The sequence below is a fragment of the Stegostoma tigrinum genome, chromosome 17, assembly GCF_030684315.1.
Source record: "Stegostoma tigrinum isolate sSteTig4 chromosome 17, sSteTig4.hap1, whole genome shotgun sequence".
Lineage (NCBI taxonomy): Eukaryota > Metazoa > Chordata > Chondrichthyes > Orectolobiformes > Stegostomatidae > Stegostoma > Stegostoma tigrinum.
This window is the reverse complement of record NC_081370.1, coordinates 17,767,112-17,787,542: the sequence shown is the minus strand read 5'-3', so window position 1 is coordinate 17,787,542 and position 20,431 is coordinate 17,767,112. Positions and strand designations below refer to the sequence as shown.

Below are 20,431 nucleotides of genomic sequence, written 5' to 3'. Positions count from 1 at the left end.
CACAGTCTCATCTAATCTGAAACAGAGCGCCTGCATTTTGTCCATTATCGCTTCTAAAGTCATCTTCAATATTTTATTATGTTTGATCTTCCTGTAAACATTGTTCATTTTAATATCAGTATTTTACACATTCTTCTGCCATGCATGCAGACTCTGTAAAGATCAACACTATCATAATATCTCCTATTCTAATCATCTGTGGGGTCTCAAAACTGGAATTCCTTACTTCCCACTATCGTTTCTTTCATATTTTGCAAGTTTGCAAACTCCAAACTGTGTGTAAGTCAAAGATTGCTTCATTTTCTTTGCTTGCATTCTGTCTTCAATGTCAGTGCATTCATATTGTTCAGAGACACTTATTGCATTTTGAACAATAGATCTTGATTTTTCATTTGGTTTCTCAGTTTGAAAATTGTCCTACTCAGAAACTGTAAATCAATTGATGATAACAAACTGAATGTTAAGAATAAAGAGAGCAAAAGATTTAAAGCATAATATATATAATTTATTCTAGCTATTCATAAAGGCTTATTCAGGGTTTTAATATGGCGGTTTGATTCAAGATCATATCTTCTAAAATTGATCAATAAAGGAACATTGTGGCAGTCTTCGCATCTTCCCCTGTTGCTTTGAAGTCTCCACTCTGTTGTGTAATCATATATTTACCATTTGGTGCTTTGAGGATCAGAACATTGGAACCAACAAGCTGGATAATGAAGTTTATTGGTTGCTCTCCAGTACCACTGATGAAGCCATCTTTGTCCATTTCCCAATACTTGTCTGTTGACACTGAACCAGAATATAAAGAAGTAAACAGAAATTAACCAGAGAATTACCAGAATTCAGATAAATAACAAGTTTTGAGTCTGTAAAGAGAAATCTGTGGTCTGATGTAAAACAGGAATGCAAAATTAAAAATGCAAATGAAACGTGTTAGAATTTTCAATAACCTTCAATAGAGTCCATTTATTGGTCTCCCTTGGCCGCCTCTTGTACAAGTGGGCTGCACGGTGGTTCAGCGGTGAGCACTGCAGCCTCACAGCGCCAAGGACCTGGGTTCAATTCCAGCCTCAGGTAGCTGTCTGTGTGGAGTTTACATGTTCTCCCCATGTCTGCGTGGGTTTCCTCTGGGTGCTCCAGTTTCCTCCCACAGTCCAAAGATAGGTGGATTGACCATGCTAAATTGCCTGTAGTGTTCAGGGGTGTGTGGGTTACAGGGGAATAGGTCTGAGTGGGATGCTGCATGGGTTGGTGCGGACTTGTTGGGCCAAAGGGCCTGTTTCCACCCTATCGGGATCCTATGTTTCAGATGTTTAAGCTTTGCCTGCTAGGGGATTGCAAGTTCCTGCATCTCAATCCATTACAATTTCCAGTTTTGATCGAGATGTTTCACTGCAACTGTGACTGCTAATATTTTGCCACTATTTCATATGCCTTATTTCACTTCGCAACAACAAAAACAAGATAGGACTCGAATTCCCAGAGCAGAAATTAAATATAGAATAAGAGACACAAATAAAGAAATAGAAGAGAGAGAAACAGGGATAAAAAAGAAGTGTGAAATACTGTAATGAAAAAAAATTGCTGTACCATATATTCTTGTTTTCTTTACAGTATTTCTGGTTTAAGCTGATTTTTTGTTTGAAATAACTCGGGAATTGAACATTTCATTAAAGCAGTGTGTTCACCACTAGAACCAAATCAGCTCTGATGAAACAGTGTCGTGAGTATGTTAATAGACTCTTTGCTATCTTGATTACCTGCTGGTACTATCCTTAAAATGATCAAATAAGGTAATCATTGAATCAATGGGAAATAAAAGTTTTAGTCTGTGGAGGTATTTCATCAAGTCCCCTGGAAGGAACTGAATCATTTAATTTTATTTTACTGTCACAAAGAAAATGAAAGCTGTGGGCCCCAGACAACCTCTGTTTCAAATTGGGTGAAAATTTGACAGCAATTGTGAAAGATACATAAAAAGCAAAAAACTGTAGGTACTGAATAAAAACAGAAAATGCTGGAAATGCTCAGCAGCTCTGTCAACATGTGTGAAGAGAGAATCAGCTGTAAAAAAATATATTTGGTTGCAAATGTTCTTGTTTGATCTTCAGAGAAAATGGATATATATATTTTGAACAGGGTCAGTGGAGTTATGCTTGAGTTCCTGTATTGCAACAATGTGGCTGTTCCATTTCAAAACACCATGGTGATGAAATGAAACACAATTTTATATTTTAATGTTTCAGATGCTGGTGCAGAATTATTATTTAAGATTTTGCAAAATATTGTATATTTTGTTACTGTTTTACACCTAAGTGTAAGAAATATATCTGGTGCATTGAGTTCATTTTTTTATCCCTTTTTTTAATGAAAGTAATTGATAGATTATAGTCTAAATCATGATGGTAGACAACTTATTCTTCCATTAACTAAAGAGGGTTCATGGCAAATCCAGAAAGTTGCTACAAGGTTTCAGTTGGATTCCAAAGACTGTGATATGAACGGATATTTTGGGAGCTTTACAACTTTCTCTTGGGGTGGCAAGACTTAGGGGAGCAACTGTATAACTGTTGCAGAATCCATCCAAATGTTAATTCTTTGATTTTAATTCATTGAAAAAATGGTAGGATTGTGGAGTAGTTGAACCTCTTCAGCAGGTTATTGTCTAGTTGATGAATTTGAAAATAACTTGCATTGCGTGCATGAGGTTTTACCCTGGTTCGTAACAAGTAAGTGTTCAGTCATGTGAGTAACCTTTGTCTTGAGCATGTAAGTAATATTCTAAAAGCACAGGATACTTTTGTCCAATTTTGCTAATTCCCGCAACTTATTTGAAAGAAACAGTTTGTTTCACCACCTGTAATATTTTCAGTGTTGAAGAGTATTCAGAGGTTTCAGAGTGAAAATTTCAAGCATTAGGATATACCTAAGGTTAGCAATTACATTTGCTGCTCTCCTTTATAACAGGATTTTGCTCGTGTGAACTTTGCAGTGGGGCATGTTACCTTAAAGTACTGTTCCCACTCATACGGACACTGGACCAGAATTTGATGTTTGACTGAGTGGGAGGAAATGAACAGAAAAAGACATCTTCCCTGTTTGAGATGTTGAACTTTCAAGCTATGTGACTAAATAACTTATTGGTATCTGTCTTTAAGAAATACTAGGGAAATTCACTTGACTAAAAGTAATTTAAGAAGGAGTAATTTCACAATTATCATTACTTTTCAAAAGGTTTCACCAAAGGACCAGCTGTTAAGTCTTGCTAACAAGACCACGAGAAAATCTAGCTTCAGGAGTCTTCTGGACTGAATGTTAACTAACAATCAGCTTTTCTTTGCGGAATCTCCATTAAAACATTTTTGCATTTTCTCATCATCCTTGGTTCAAGTAATTCTACATCTCATTTATTGCCCAGAGAGGGGAGGTGAGCACTGCCAATGCGTTGAGTCAGAACCTGAATTTGTTTAGAATAGTTACAGCACACAAGGCCGTTTGGCCCAACATGTTCATGCTGCCTCCCTGCAAGTGACATCAATTGCTGACATTAATAGCTTTGCTGACAAGGGAAGAAAACAAAAATACTTGGATGAAGATCTTGAGGTTGTCTCACAAAGGCATATCTCTGTAAGCATCAACTCAGGAGTGATTGTAGAAAAGCTGCAAGGAGTATAGAAGAGGAGAGTAAAGAGGAGAAAAGCTGAGACAACCCAATTTTCTCTGGTTTACAAAATAGCTCTAATTTGAACCCAAGTAATATCATTTATCTTTCTTAGAAATAATTAGAGTTATTTTGAAGGGATATTGTGCTATATAAATTTTAGACTTACCGAGTTTGAATTGGTAGTAGCCATCTTCATCTGAAGTCATCCTACTTACTTCATACATGGGTCTATTGCCATCCAGTCTTTGTGTTCCAGAACCAAATGCAACAAAGCCATAATCACTTTGCAATATTAGGAGAGGTCGGTTGGTGAGTTTTAGAATGAATTCTTGGGAGTTATCTGTGGGGGTAGAAAAGACCGTAGGTAATTATCAAAGTCTGCAGATTAAATCCTCAGTTTTGTTTTAAATTCCATTTTTATCAGCTGCATCCTTCTAGGTGAGTAGAAACCTTACTCAGAATCTAGGTCCTTTTTGACGTTTCACCTTTTATTGCTTGTATTTTTGTTCCATTTTCTTTGAATGAGCAGCCAAAAGAGCCACCATGTTCCCAGACCAGATGCCACAATAGAAAGTTTCTGCAATGCACCAGGGACGACGAGATTAGTGCTTTATTTCTGTTTCACATTAATTTTCCTTCCTTTTCATTCCCTTCTTCCATCCCACACGCTCAGTCTTCCGTCTCATGTGCACGAAACTGAAAGGTAATGTTGACACTGCTTGGCCCCAGTCTGCGTGCTACAGTAGGCCTTGATTTAAGTGGAATTCCATTGACATTGTCACTTCTCATTCGACACCCTTCACTTCATAGCCTATGATGTTGTGCTCATTTTCAGCTAGATAACAAACGATGGATAAGCAAATATTTTCTCAAAATTAATACTGACAACACAAACGCGATGCTGTTAAGTAATGAACTTGATGAAGGTCGTTCCATTGATATCACCAATGTAAACTTTCAGAAGGCATGTGGCAAAGTACAACATAATAAACTTACGTGCAAAACTGAAGCAAAATTGCATGAGCTACGTTGATACAAAATTGGCTAATAGATAAAGCAAAGATTGAAGGTGACTGGTTTTTCAGGATAATGTAGGGTGGTGTTCCCCAAACACTGATGATAGCACTGCTCTTATTTTTGATATAGTAATGACAAGGTATAATTTCAAAGTTTGCAGATGACAACATTAGAAACGGTGTAAGCAACTGGATAACAGTTAGGGAAAATATAGATGAGTGAAATGGGGAGGCGCGTAACAGATGACATTCAATACAGTGAGATGTAAAGTTAATAATTTTAGCAAGTGGAATGAGAGGAGGCAATTTAAACTAAATGGTGCAATGTTACAAGGAGTACAGAAACAGAGACCTGGCGAGGAAGGTACACAAGGCTTTGAGATGGTAGGAGATTTTGAAAAGGCTGTTTTAAGAAACTTGCAGGATTGTTGACTTTATAAAAATAATTATGGCACAAAAGCAAAATATATATTAAATCTTTATAAGGTGACGATCAGGCCTGATTATAGGAGTATTGTGCACAGATCCGGGCATCGTACTTTAGTAAGGATCTTAAGGTCATAGCAATGGTGCAAAGGAGATTTTTTTTTAAACTGTGTATGAAAATCTTCAGGTACATAGAGATAAGAGAAATGGTTGTTTTTCTTAGTGCAAATGTGGTTGAAGGGGGTCTTAATAGTGGTGTTCAAAATCATAAAAACTATTCCCAATGACAAAAAATGTCAGTAAGAAGAAGATAATGAAATTTGAGGCTGGATGAACACAGCAGGCCCAGCAGCATCTCAGGAGCACAAAAGCTGACGTTTCGGGCCGAGACCCTTCATCAGAGAGGGGGATGGGGTGAGGGTTCTGGAATAAATAGGGAGAGAGGGGGAGGCGGACCGAAGATGGAGAGAAGATAGGTGGAGAGGAGAGTATAGGTGGGGAGGGGATAGGTCAGTCCAGGGAAGATGGACAGGTCAAGGAGGTGGAATGAGGTTGGTAGGTAGGAGATGGAGGTGCGGCTTGGGGTGGGAGGAAGGGATGGGTGAGAGGAAGAACAGGTTAGGGAGGCAGAGACAGGTTGGACTGGTTTTGGGATGCAGTGGGTGGAGGAGAAGAGCTGGGCTGGTTGTGTGGTGCAGTGGGGGGAGGGGACGAACTGGGCTGGTTTTGGGATGCGGTGGGGGAAGGGGAGATTTTGAAGCTGGTGAAGTCCACATTGATACCATTGGGCTGCAGGGTTCCCAAGCGGAATATGAGTTGCTGTTCCTGCAACCTTCGGGTGGCATCATTGTGGCACTGCAGGAGGCCCATGATGGACATGTCATCTAAAGAATGGGAGGGGGGGTGGAAATGGTTTGCGACTGGGAGGTGCAGTTGTTTGTTGCGAACTGAGCGGAGGTGTTCTGCAAAGCGGTCCCCAAGCCTCCGCTTAGTTTCCCCAATGTAGAGGAAGCCACACCGGGTACAGTGGATGCAGTATACCACATTGGCAGATGTGCAGGTGAACCTCTGCTTAATGTGGAAAGTCTTCTTTGGGCCTGGGATAGGGGTGAGGGAGGAGATGTGGGTGCAAGTGTAGCATTTCCTGCGGTTGCAGGGGAAGGTGCCGGGTGTGGTAGGGTTGGAGGGCAGTGTGGAGCGAACAAGGGAGTCACGGAGAGAGTGGTCTCTCCGGCCATCTCCAGCACATCCCTCACCTTCCTGGATCTCTCAGTCTCCATCTCAGGCAACCAGCTTGTAACCGATGTCCATTTCAAGCCCACCAACTCCCACAGCTACCTAGAATACACCTCCTCCCACCCACCCTCCTGCAAAAATTCCACCCCCTATTCCTAATTCCTCCGCCTCCGCTGCATCTGCTCCCACGATGAGGCATTCCACTCCCGCACATCCCAGATGTCCAAGTTCTTCAAGGACCGCAACTTTCCCCCCCCCACAGTGGTCGAGCACACCCTTGACCGCATCTCCCGCATTTCCCGCAACACATCCCTCACTCCCCGCCCCCGCCACAACCGCCCAAAGAGGATCCCTCTCGTTCTCACACACCACCCCTCCAACCTCCGGATACAACGCATCATCCTCCGACACTTCCGCCATCTACAATCCGACCCCACCACCCAAGACATTTTTCCATCCCCACCCCTGTCTGCTTTCCGGAGAGACCACTCTCTCCGTGACTCCCTTGTTCGCTCCACACTGCCCTGCAACCCCACCACACCCGGCACCTTCCCCTGCAACCGCAGGAAATGCTACACTTGCCCCCACACCTCCTCCCTCACCCCTATCCCAGGCCCCATGATGACTTTCCACATTAAGCAGAGGTTCACCTGCACATCTGCCAATGTGGTATACTGCATCCACTGTACCCAGTGTGGCTTCCTCTACATTGGGGAAACCAAGCAGAGGCTTGGGGATCGCTTCGCAGAACACCTCCGCTCAGTTCGCAATAAACAACTGCACCTCCCAGTCGCAAACCATTTCCACCCCCCCTCCCTTTCTTTAGATGACATGTCCATCATGGGCCTCCTGCAGTGCCACAATGATGCCACCCGAAGGTTGCAGGAACAGCAACTCATATTCCGCTTGGGAACCCTGAAGCCCAATGGTATCAATGTGGACTTCACCAGCTTCAAAATCTCCCCTTCCCCCACTGCATCCCTAAACCAGCTCAGTTCGTCCCCTCCCCCCACTGCACCACACAACCAGCCCGGCTCTTCTCCTCCACCCACTGCATCCCAAAACCAGTCCAACCTGTCTCTGCCTCCCTAACCTGTTCTTCCTCTCACCCATCCCCTCCTCCCACCCCAAACCGCACCTCCATCTCCTATCTACCAACCTCATCCCACCTCCTTGACCTGTCCCCTCCCCACCTATACTCTCCTCTCCACCTATCTTTTCTCTCCATCTTCGGTCCGCCTCCCCCTCTCTCCCTATTTATTCCAGAACCCTCACCCCATCCCCCTCTCTGATGAAGGTTCTAGGCCCGAAACGTCAGCTTTTGTGCTCCTGAGATGCTGCTGTGCCTGCTGTGTTCATCCAGCCTCACATTTCATTATCTTGGATTCTCCAGCATCTGCAGTTCCCATTGTCACTCATCAGTAAGAAGAAGGCACAGATTTAAAGAGAGATAATGGGAACTGCAGATGCTGGAGAATTCCAAGGTAATAAAATGTGAGGCTGGATGAACACAGCAGGCCAAGCAGCATCTCAGGAGCACAAAAGCTGACATTTCGGGCCAAGACCCTTCATCAGAGGCTGTCTGATGAAGGGTCTTGGCCCGAAACGTTAGCTTTTGTGCTCCTGAGATGCTGCTTGGCCTGCTGTGTTCATCCAGCCTCACACCACAGATTTAAAGTCTGTTATTCAGTGTTATGGGAACAATACCCAGACCCTTCATCAGAGCACAGAAAATTCCTCAATGTGTTGGACTTCACAATTTTGCACTTTTTTAAAAACGGGTACCAAGAGATTATTTGAACAAGTACTCATTATTTCCCACGACTAAAGCGCCAACTATCACATGGTAGCTGTTTCTTAATTTATCAAATGGTTCTCATATTTGTCCAATCATGCTGATCTAAGTTGGGTATCAAAGTCCATCACAAACTGGAAGCAAATCGTTTACCTGTTATCTGTCTGTGTGGCTTTATTTTTGCCCAGTAGGGCTTCAGAGTAGCAACTACAAACAGATATTAACTCTTAAGTGCACGTAGAAAGGAGAAGGATGTATGAGCAACTGAAGAAAGATTAAATTGTAACTCACCAGTTGTACAGTATCCTACTACAAGCTGACCATTGGACTTTGTGGTGACAAGTTTTCCATCTCCTGTCTTAATAACCACCTTGGGCCCATTGTATACAATGTTAAACCAACAATCGTCAGTCAGGATTGGACTCGCCACAATTATGTTTTGAGGGCCCTTGAAGATAAGAGAAGGGAAATAGACATTGGGTGCTGTTGAATGCCTTCACTACAATTTTAGCAGAACTCACATCCACTTTCTTGTAGGTACTGACTCACTCTTGTAGTATGATTTTATGAATACTAACAACACTTCAATAACACACTCAACTGCCCATTCTTTGTCTGAGCCCAAATAAAATATCATCAACATTCTTTGACGTCATTAAATGATATAAAAATCATAACCTAATTTAATTTTGACCTTATCTGATGCCCACATGTGGGATATTCCAGCAGCAATTACCTCATTGCCTCGGTCCTCCGAACCTACCACAAAACTCATGCCCAAGCAATAGATGTTAATGATGGCACCATGAAAATGCTCACTTCTGACTTTAAAATTGCAAGAAGGTCATCGATGAAGAGGATGACTGAGCCAAGGATACCACCCTGAAGAACCCTTCCAGAGATGTCCGAGAGTTGAAATGACTGATTTCCAATAACCACAATCATCTTCCTTTGTGCCAATCATCATGACTCCAACCAGCGCAGAGCTTTTGCCCGATTCCCATTGATTCCACTTTTGCTAGGTCTCCTTGAAGCCACACTTGGTCAACTGTAGCCTCGATGTCAAGGGCAGTTACTCTCACCTCACTTCTGGAATTCTTTTGACCATATTTGAACCAAAGCTGTAATGAGATCAGGAGCTGTGCCCAAACTGGGTATCAGTGAGCAGGTGCTACTTGATAGCACTGTTGATAACACCTTCCATCACTTTACTGGGACAGTAATCGGCCAGGATGGACTTGTCTTCATTTATGTACAGGACATACCTGGGCAATTTTCCACATATATGGGTACATGCCAGTGTTGTGGCTACACTGGCACAGCATGGCTAGGGGTAGAGCAAGGTCTGGAGGACGTGCCTTCAGTATTGTTGTCAGAGCCTATAGCCTTTGCAGTATCCAGTGACCCAGCATTTCTTGACATCACAGGGAGTAAATTGAATTGGTGAAGACTGGCGTCTGTGATACTGGAACCTGTGAAGGAGACCAAGGTGGATCATCGAAATAGCTCTTCTGGCAGAAGATTGTTGCAAATGCTTCAGCCTTATCTGTTGCACAGATATGCTGGCCTCCCCCATTATTGAGGACAGGGATATTTGTGAAGCCTCCCCCTTCAGCAAGTTGTTTAATTGTCCACCACCATTCACACTCAAATGTGGTAGAGCCGCAGAACTTAGAACCTATCTGTTGGTTGTGAATCATTCACTTCTGACTATCACATGCTGATGATGATGTTTGACACAGAAATAGTCTTGTGTACTTAATTTTGGAATAACATGCTTTAGCAAGGTTGCAGAAAGTTTACCAGAATGACACTAGGGATGAAGAATTCATCAGTTTTGTGGAGATATTGGAGGAGTTAGCATTGTTTTCCCTCGAACAGACAAGGTTAGGGGAGATTTGATAGGTGTATTCATGATTGTTAAGGTTTCTGATACAGTAAATAGTATAAATTATTTCTGTTGGTAATAAGAGCTTAAAGATTTAAAGCAAAGACTAAGGGAAAATGGGAAGAAAGCTTTTCATACAGTATTGTTAAGATCTTGAGCTTATTACTTGAAAGGAAGGTAGAAATAGATTCCATAAGAACTTTGAAAAAGGTTCATAGTTTCATAGATTCAGAGAGCTCAGAAAAGCCTCTTTGTTATATCAAGTCTACACCACATAACTACCACTAACGGTGCACTAATCCCAATTTCTTGCACATGTCCCATATCTTTGAATGTAATGATATTTGAAATGCTCATCCAAATATTTTTAAAGGTGATAAGGTTTCCAGCCTCCACTACCTTCCCAGGCAGTGCATTCCAGATTCCTACCATCTACTAACTGAAAAGGTTTTTTTCAGATTCCCTCTGAGTCTCCTACCCCTTATCCTAAAACTATGTCCTTTTCATGATTGACCCCTCAATCAAGGGAACAGCTGGTCTCTATTCACCCTGTCCATAACCCCTCAGAATCTTATATACCTCAATCATGCCTTCTCTGCTCTAAAGAAAACAATCCAAGTATATCTAGTCTTTCCTTTATAGCTCAATTTATTTATCCCAGGCAACATCCTGGTGAACCTCTCATGCTATCACATCCTTCCTGTAGTGGTTTCCAGAACTGCACACAGTTCTCCAGCTGTAGTCTAACCATTGCTCTGTACAACTCCACACTACTTCCTTGCTCTTATACTCCATTCCACGACTGATGAAAGCAAGTGTCCCATATGACTTCTTGACTATCCCATTCACTTGCTCCACTGACCTCAGGGATCTGTGAATAATTACCCCAAGATCCCTTTGTTTCTCTGAGCTACCCAGTGTCCTGCCATTCATTAAATACTCCCTCATCTTGTTTCTTTTTCCAAAGTGCATCACCTCAATCTCATCAGGGTTAAATACCATCTGCCATTTGTCTGCGCATCTGACCAACCCATCTATATCTTTCTGTAATCTACAACCCATCTTCTTCACTATTAACCACTCTAGCAATCTTGGTGTCATCTGCAAATTTACTGAACACTCCCCTCACATTTTCATCTGTATCATTTACTTATATAACAAACAATTAAGGGTCCTAGTACTGATCCTTGTGGTACAAGCTAGACATTGGCCTCCAGTCACTTGAACAGCCTTCTACTACTACCTTTTGTGTCCTATTACTAAACCAGTTTCTGATCCATTTCGCCAAGTTTCCCTCAATTCCACATACTTTAACCTTCTCAGTGTCCCATGTGGGAACTTGTCAAAAGCTTTGCTAAAATCCATATAAACTACATCAACTGAACTCCCTTCATCCACACACTAGATTCCATTTCCAAAAAATGTTAACAAATTTGTTAGGCATGACCTCTGTCTGACAAAACCATGTTGACCATCCCTAATCATTTTCTCCAATAGTTTCTGTACCACTGATGTGTGACTCACCGGTCCATACTTTCCCAGTTCATCTTTACACCCGTCTTGAAAAGTGGAACCACATTTGCCATCCTCCAGTCCTCTGGCACTTCCCCGTTGCCAGAGATGAATTAAAAATTTGTACAGTTTGACATAGGAAAGGGGTGGTATTGGAGACTCTGTCAGGCTTAAAAACAGACAAATCCCCTGGCCCAGTTGAATTGCATTCCAGGCTGCTGTGGGAGGTGAAGCAGGAAATTGCAGAGGCTCTGACACAAATTTTTAATTCAAAAATGTACAAGTTCCTCACAGTCCCTTTTCCTGAATTTCGTACCTGTAGGTTCTCCTTTTCCAGAGTGAATACTGAAGAGAAATATTCATTTAACACCTTTCCGATGTCCTGTGGCTTCACACACACAGGTTGCCCTCTTGGTCCATAATGGGCTCTACTCCTCCTTTTAATGTATTTATAAAATATATTTATAAAATATCTTAGGATTCTCCCTAATCTAATTTGCAAGTCCTTTTTCATGCTCCCTTTTTGCTCTTCAAATTACTTTCTGCAATTGCTTATTCCTCTAGGGCTGCAGCGGAATTGCTCCCTTTAGACTTGCTAAGAAACCCTTCTCTTCTTTCTCATCCAGTCCTGACTTGTCCAAGACATCCAGGGTTCCCTGAATTATTGCTCCTTCATATCTATCTAAAGGGCACTTGTTGGACCTGGACTCTCCCCGGATCCTTTTTGAATCCCTGCACTGCTCCGCTGTAGACTTGCCTGCAAGGAGCTGTTCCCAGTCAACTGTAGACAGAGCAAGCTTTATTTTAATAAAATCTACCTTGCCCCAATCCAAAGTCATCTTTTGCAGGCCATCTTTTTCCTTGTCCAGGACAAATTTGAACCGCACCATGTCGTGGTTGCCGTAGAAGGGAATAGGATATATGCTTGAAGCCATAGTTTGGCAGATTTTCTCAGGTTGACAACTGAAAACATTCAGTCTTTCTATTATTTCCTCCCAATTGCTTTATACTGTTTTCATCTGGGGAGATCATCTTAGAATGCAAAACAGGCCACACCTTCATTTTAACCACTTTGTTTGTCAGCACTTTTACTTACGCATCTATGAAACAGGATGTGCTTTTCATTGTTCTGTTCCATTAACTCATGACTTTTGGGCTCTGCTCTATTCTGTGTTTACAAAAGGAACATCGCCTTTGAATTGCTGCTGCAATCTTTTAAATTGTAGAATGCCTACAACGTGGTAGCACATTATTTGGCCCATCAAGGGCATACCAACCCTCCAAACAACATCCCACCCAAACCCTCTTCCCTACCTTAACCCTGTAACCTTGCATTTTCCTGTGGCTAATCCACTTAACCTTCACATCTTTGGACTGTGGGAGGAGAGCCACGCAAACATGGGTAGAATATGCAAATTCCATATAAACAGTCATCCAAGGCTGGAATCAACCCCAGATCCCTGATGCTGTGAGACAGCATTGTTAGCCATGGAGCTACCCTGCCGCCCATAAATTTAAATAGCTGTGACAGTTCAGGAAGACATGCTCCTACTTTCTAGGTTAATGAAACTAGATATTAAATGCCTACTGGACTGATACATTACAACAGTGACAAAACTTCACAGGTACTTCATTGATCATAAAGCCCTTACAGTGTCCTGAAGTTATGAAATATGATATAAAACTACAAATTTCTGTTTCTAACTAAAGACAGTACAGTGAAAACTTTGTTTACTTAAAGAATATGCATCCTTTCACAGGATGTATTCTCCCCAGGGAGAGCTGTAACACGACTTCCCAACTCCTGTACTCAGTGCTCTGTCCAATGAAGGTAAGCATGCCAAGCACCTGCATTTTCAAGGAACTGTGCACCTAAACTCCCAAATGTCTCTGTTCAACAACATTCCCCTGGGCCCTACCATTAACTGTGTCAGTCCTGCTCTGGGTTGTCTTACCAAAATGCAACATCTCTCATTTATCTAAATGAAACTCCATCTACCATTCCTCAGCCCCGTCCTAGTTGATCAAGATCTCTTTGTAATCTTAAATGACCTACTTCACTGTCCATTATACCATCAAATTTGGTGTCATCCGTAAACTTACATACCTTGCCTCCTATATTCTCATCCAAATCGTTTATTTAAATGACAAACAACCATGGGCCCATCACCGATCATTACAGCACACCACTGGTCACAGGCCTCCAGTCTGAACAACAGCTGTCTACTACCACCCTCTGACTCCTGCCTTCAAGTGAATTTTGTATCCAACTGGCTAGATCTCCCTGGATCCTATGTGTTTTAACCTTACTAACCAATCTACATACTGAACCTTGTTGAATGCCTTGCTAAAGTCTATTTAGATAATGTCTACCAGTCTCCCTTCATCCATTTTCCTGGTCACCTCTTTGAAAAACTCAATCAAGTTTGTGACTATACTTGATATCTGCCCCCTTCTTCTTGACCAGAACCTCCAATATTTCTAGTCATCCAGTGTTACCTACTCCTCTCGGCCTTGCCGTTCAGGTAGTTGGGAACCCTGCAGCCCAATGGTATCAATGTTTGGGAACCCTGCAGCCCAATGGTATCAATGTGGACTTTACAAGCTTCAAAATCTCCCCTCCCCCCACTGCATCACAAAACCAGCCCAGCTTGACCCCTCCCCCCACTGCATCCCAAAACCAACCCAGCCTGTCTCCGCTTCCCTAACCTGTTCTTCCTCTCACCCGTCCCTTCCTCCCACCTCAAGCTGCACCTCCATTTCCTACCTACCACCTCATCCCGCCTCCTTGACCTGTCCATCTTCCCTGGACTGACCTATCCCCTCCCTACCTCCTCACCTATACTCTCCTCTCTACCTATCTTCTTTTCTCTCCATCTTCAGTCCGCCTCCCCCTCTCTCCCTATTTATTCCAGTTCCCTGTCCGTTGAAGGGCCTAGGCCTGAAATGTCAGCTTTTGTACTCCTGAGATGCCGCTTGGCCTGCTGTGTTCATCCAGCTCCACACTTTGTTATCTCTGCACTGATATCGTTTTAGTTCTCATACTTTTTTGGCTAACACATAATATCATTTCCATCTCTGTTAAGTACAAATATGTTATTATTTAAAATCATGGTGATAACACTCTCATCAAATTCCCCCACCCATACTCTGCTCCTCTGCACTCCACAATATAACAAAGATTCCAGAGTTAGTTGGTTGAGAATATGTTTATTACTCACCGCTGCAAGGTAGTCCTTTGAAATAGAACGGAAACAGGCTTTCCTAGTTGTGTTATTGATGATAATCTGAAAGATCTCAGAGTCTGTTACTTGTGACTGATGTACACAAACATCTGCACCTAACAAAGAAATGCAACAGTAGTCCACTGAAAATTAACACATTATGATGTGTATTTAATTTTAAAATTAAGAAATTTCTTCATTTTTTCACTTTTTTTTAATGTGTCCCTCCTCAGTATGTTGACGTATTCCCAGAATTTGGTTCAATGCAGCTTATTTACCATGGGTGGCTAGTATCAATGGGCAATTTGACGGGAGCCATCAAAGCCAAATCACATAGGTTTGCATTTGGGCACATACAATTCCGGCAGCAGTTTTTTTTTCCTTTCTGAGCACAGGAGTCTTGAGTCCAATTGCAACATTCATGCTACTGTTCTTTTTTTTGAGGTCAGTGTATTTAATATATGCCAGATTAAACCAGAGATTTTAGTGTTCAGTTTTTCATTGTATAAATTCAATTAGTATTTGCAGGTAATGATATTTATGTGGGTCATAATGGCTTTATCATCACTGGGTAAAAATACAGGACTTAGTGCAAGTGCAATCAGCACAGATAGTTTTAGAATACAATCTACTTCCTTAAGTGTTTAAAGTTATTTTTAAAAACTGGGATAATTGAATTTTGTAATCTTTCCAAGCATGTACTGCATCTGAGCCCAAGTGGTCATATTAACAATTGAAAGACAACAAAAGCAAGTTCAAAAACAGGAAAAATATTTTTTCCAAAATGGTAATGAGAATTTGTGAAACAGATTACTGCCAAAAGTGGAACAAGAAATATTAGAGTAGGTAGACAAGTCCTGATGAACAAACATGATTTTGAGATATTTTAAAGATAAACCATGAAAATACTTTAGATAGATATGCCCAAAGATATTTTCATCCCTGAAATGGTTAGTATAATGGGAATAATATTTGGAGGTTGGGAAGGAGTGGGAATGCTGGACTGAAGTCAGGGAACATGGCAGACCAGATTTTCCCTCAGGCATAACAATGAACAGAGGCTGTTCGTGAGATTTGGGCACAGGATGAGGGATTTCTGGGAGATTGGAAGCTTCAGGGATCAGATATCACAGTGAATGGGTGGAAGATCAGATGTCTGAGGGATCAAGCATTGGATTTTGATGGAGGTGGCTTTGGAGTCCGTAAGGGGTGTTAAGAGATCTGAGAGTCAGATTACTTGGATGATTCAACTTTTCACCCAATCCGATCCTGCATATTTTGAAGTGTTAAAATTTTCCTATTTTTCTAATGAGTTATTTAGTCAGGGGAGCTCCAGAGTTAGACCACTCCAATCAAAAATAATCTCCACAGATGTACTTGTAGCAATTATAAGTGAGGAACCAGCTGTTCTTCCATCAACTATTGCTTGTTTAGAACATAATTTTGGCTATCTCAAAGTATGTAAGTAACAAAAAACAATAGCAACAGCCATGCTAGTATCAGAAACATCATATAAATAAATGTTACAAAGAAAACTAAACAAGTTCATTAAAGAAAATTGTCAAGTGCTTTACTTTTGCTTTTACTCTTGTTGTAATCTTCTACCTTCTTCCAGCCTCTTCAAATGATTTTGGAGACAGCCAGTTTGTTCTGGTAACACCCTGACCAATGAAAATTGGTTTGCTTGGTCTGAGTTTAATGAGTTACCTAGGACTGACAGTTAATAGTTTCCTGCTTTACCTCCTTGTCAACCATTATCCAACTAATCAGCACCCTCTTCTCACTCCTTTCTGCGTTTAGTTTTCTTGTATTCAGTCCTGATATGGCCAAAATGAAAAACTTTGACCTCATGCATCTTTATAACAAAATTTAAGATAATAATGAGAGTGAGGATCTGTTATCTCTGAGGTTAACAATTGCTGATGTAGGACATCATTTTTGATACAAGAAAACATGTCTGTTCATAGCACTGTTAGTAATTCAATGACCCTTAGAAATGCAGAATGGACAGATCTTGTGCACCTTAAATATTAACTTGCACAAATTCTAACTAATCTGCTTGAACATTTCAGCATTTTCACTTTATTTCAGGTTTTCTGAATTTGTGGTTTTCTATTCCATTGATATAACAGGAAACAGATATTAAACATCTTTGCTTAATATTGTGAAAACATACATGTTTATAAAAGCAGTTTGTACTTCTGGTATCATTTGATAGTTTTTGTTTCTTACCTGGTTTAAGACTAACATATTTGCCATTTAGTGTTGATCGGATGGTGACTTGTCCGGGGCTGGGATCGGGAGAGAAAAGTTCATCCGGGCTGGGACTGTCAGTTTTGATAGTTCTAATATAGTTGTCCTTTCCCGTCAGGAACCTTCCTTCACTGTCTTTTAAGCAAATCATTCCACACCTTATCTCTGGGATGTACAGAGTCTTTGATGACTGACAGGGCTCAAGTTTTCCATTCCAGGCAATAAGATCTCCACTACTTGTCCTTATGCTGTATTTCTTCTCTTTAGGAACAAAATTAAATGAAACTTTTTCTATATCATATCAAAGATTTAATATTATATAAGCATTACATTTTACGATGGAAAAATAACTGCCTTGATGGGTCTGCTGTAGCTATTATTACAAATACATTATTGTAGTCATTACAACCATCCTCAAAAATACCAACCCCTGACCCCTCTGCTGTTATAAATAACTACCCTCTTTCCAATCTCTCGTTCCTCTGCAAAGTCCTTTATTATGATGTCTCCCAAATCCATATCCATCTTTCCTCCAGTGACACTTTTGAAGTGTTCCAATCAGACTTTGAGTCTTACCAAAGACTGAAACAACTGTCATCAAAGCCACAAGTGGGAGCTGATGTTTCTGTGACCGTGATGCTTTATCCATCCTTATCTTTCCTGATCTGTCTGAAGTCTTTGTCACTGGTGACTATAACATTACGCCAGTGCCTTCCTTTGATTGTCTAGTGCTGTGAGATTGCTGTTGTCTTCTTCCCAATAATATCTAGAAAATGATCTGCAACAGCTTCTCTTTCTGCTTTGTCACCATCACTCCTAGAATCTCTCAAGAATCTATCCTTATCCTATTCCTATGCAATCTGCATTCTGTCCCTCTACTGCTGAAACCCCCATTATTATTCTAGTTACTTCCCAACCCAAGCATTTTGGCACTTTCTTGGCTGGCTTCCCACCTTCAATTTCATCATAAACTTCGCTTAAGTCACTGTTGCCTGTTAGTCTAACATGTACTAAAACCCTGTTCATCCATGATTCCTATGCTTTGACTCTGGTAAGCATTCAGCTTCTCCTCAAACTGTTACACGGCCTTGCTGTTGACTTTCTGTGTAACCTCCTTAGCTTTTCTTTGGTTCATTAATGGCCGGTGTCCCTTCCACTCGCTAGTCCCTAAGCTCTGGAATTCTTTTCCCAAAATCTTCCCACCCTGAATTCCTTTCAGACATTTCTTCAAATCTACTTTTTCAACCAAGCTTTTTGTCACCCAATCTAAATATGCCATGTGGCATTATTTCATATTTTAATGTTAATGCTCCTGAGAACTGTTTTGGGATGTTTTATAATGTTAAAAGTGCTATCTAAGTGTAAGTTGTTTTTGATGATCTCGACCATGGTGGCAGCTGGAGTGCCACAAGTGGTTTAATTTCCTCTGACCAGGAGCCCAGTGTTGTTGTTAATTGGCATTCATTGGAAATCCTTCAGGTGTCAATGTCAAGTTGATGTAACCTGTCATTGAATACCCTTCTAACCCTAGCCCTAACCCTAACTCTTGCCCTATCAGATGCTATTAACTTGCAGGTGAAAAATGTGACTTGAGTGAGGACAGTTGATGACTAAGGAGAGAGACTGCAGAATGTTATGACACAGCAATCTATGAGTCCTCTTAGATGAATCACAAGAAGTTAGCGTGCAGGTACAGCAAGTAATTAGGCAAGTAAGAGAAACATTTTTTGTTTGTTGCAAGTGGGATGCATGATAAAAGTAGTGAAATCTTGTTACAACTGTGTGCAGGTCATTGCTGAAACCACAACAGGAGTACTGAGTACAGTTTTGGTCACCTTCTTCAAGAAAGAATATCTCAGCAATGGAGGAAGATGTGAAGAGATTCCCGAGATTGATTTCTGGAATGAAGAGATTGTCTTAGGAGAAAAGGTTGAGCCTATACACATTGATGTTGAGGAGGATAAGAAGTTATCTGATTAAAATATACAAGATTCTGAGAGAAAAGACATAATACTGGAATAATCTTGTCACTTTTGAGGGAATAAAGAACTAGGGGCAGGGTTTAAAACATGGGATTTATAACGCAGATGAGAAATTTCTTCTGTCAGAGCTTTGTAATTCAATATCTCAGACAGCAATGCAAACTGGATTATGGAGTAAGGCCATATTGATCAGATTTTTTTTATTTGCACAGGTTATGGGAGGCAGACAGGAAAGTAGAATTCAAGCCACTATCAGATCAGCTATGATCTTATTGAATGTATGGCTTATGCCTGCTCATATTTTTTATGTTCTAATATGGAATTATAGGCTTTCAAAGCAGTTAGCACACTCATTTGGGATGAATAGACAAAATGAGAGGAAAAATATTGATTCTTAAGCACCATTGCCTGAAATTCTACATTTTGCTTTGTTCAAGTAGGGTATCGGGCATATCACCAGTGATGTATGAAGGGAACAGTAGAGAGAACTTCATTAGCTAGCAATTTAACCTCTCTTCCCTTGATAGCCCACCATCAATTGGAGCTTCTGCGGTATGAGGCTGAAGGAAATTGGTGAAAATGTACAGTATCAGCAGAGTCTTAAGAACTGTATAAAATCATTTTTAAAATTAATTATTTCACGTACCTTTGAAGTTAAACATGAGTGTCACAACACAGTCTCGGCCCCAGGGCAACTCGCTATCACATTGTACTGCATTTTCATTAGCATCATAGCGCAGATATTTCTTCTTGCCTTGGTTGAACATGCTGGTGTTGGGATGGATGGCTAGATGCAGTACCCACTTTTCACTTTCTGAGATTGCCTGAGCAAAGCAAGTGATATTGTCTTCTGCTCCTCCTAAGTACCGTTTTGATTCCTCAGACTGGAAGGAGACCTTGCCATCTGGATGCGTAATCATTACAAACTTATTGTAAGGATTGGGAATCTCCCGATCACAGGTGATCTTCCCATTATTATCTCCAGCTAAGTATCTTCTCAGCGAGCTCCTGATGTGGACCATCGGGGAATTTTCCTTCAAAAACTCTATGGTCCAAATTTGTTTTATCTTCAAAATGGTACTGGTAGCATTCACCTTGAAATTGAAGTTCTCTGCTGTCAAGTATTTCTGGGCTGAGTTGATCAGACCAACTGGAAGCACTCTGTAAACCATCTTCCCTTGTTTACACTTTAAGCTGCAAGTGTTACCAGCACAGTGTTAGTTTTGTGCCTCTGTGACATCACCAGTACACTGGAGCAGAATAACTACAGTGACATAAAGTATCTTTATGACATCAGGGAAAATCACTTTGAACATAGTGAATAAGTTGTGACTTGGGCATTGGTAAATTACAAACTCACGATCACGGAGCAAATATTTCTAATTTACATTTTCCAATTCCATTGACAAAGATTCTGTAAACAAGAAAAATTATT

At 41.1% G+C, this 20,431-nt stretch overlaps 1 protein-coding gene across 1 annotated transcript; it reads right to left on the bottom strand.

Annotated features, from left to right (window-relative positions):
- Positions 1-520: 520 nt before the first annotated feature.
- LOC125459114 (fascin-like) lies at positions 521-20,168 on the bottom strand. Its single transcript, XM_059651865.1, has 6 exons — positions 19,643-20,168; positions 16,994-17,275; positions 14,759-14,877; positions 8,429-8,585; positions 3,831-4,004; positions 521-789 (listed from the first exon to the last, which is right to left on the bottom strand). Exons 1-6 carry the CDS (start codon positions 20,166-20,168, stop codon positions 584-586), a joined length of 1,464 nt encoding a protein of 487 aa, XP_059507848.1. The 3' UTR covers positions 521-583.
- Positions 20,169-20,431: the final 263 nt, after the last annotated feature.

Coding starts and splice junctions, on each gene's coding strand:
- LOC125459114 (XM_059651865.1), bottom strand. CDS start 20,168: ATGGTTTACAGAGTGCTTCCAGTTGGTCTGATCAACTCAGCCCAGAAA. Junction 4,005..8,428: donor AGTAGGATACTGTACAACTG/GTGAGTTACAAT, acceptor CTACCCCCACAG/ATAACTCCCAAGAATTCATT. Junction 790..3,830: donor CTACTACCAATTCAAACTCG/GTAAGTCTAAAA, acceptor ATTCTGGTTCAG/TGTCAACAGACAAGTATTGG.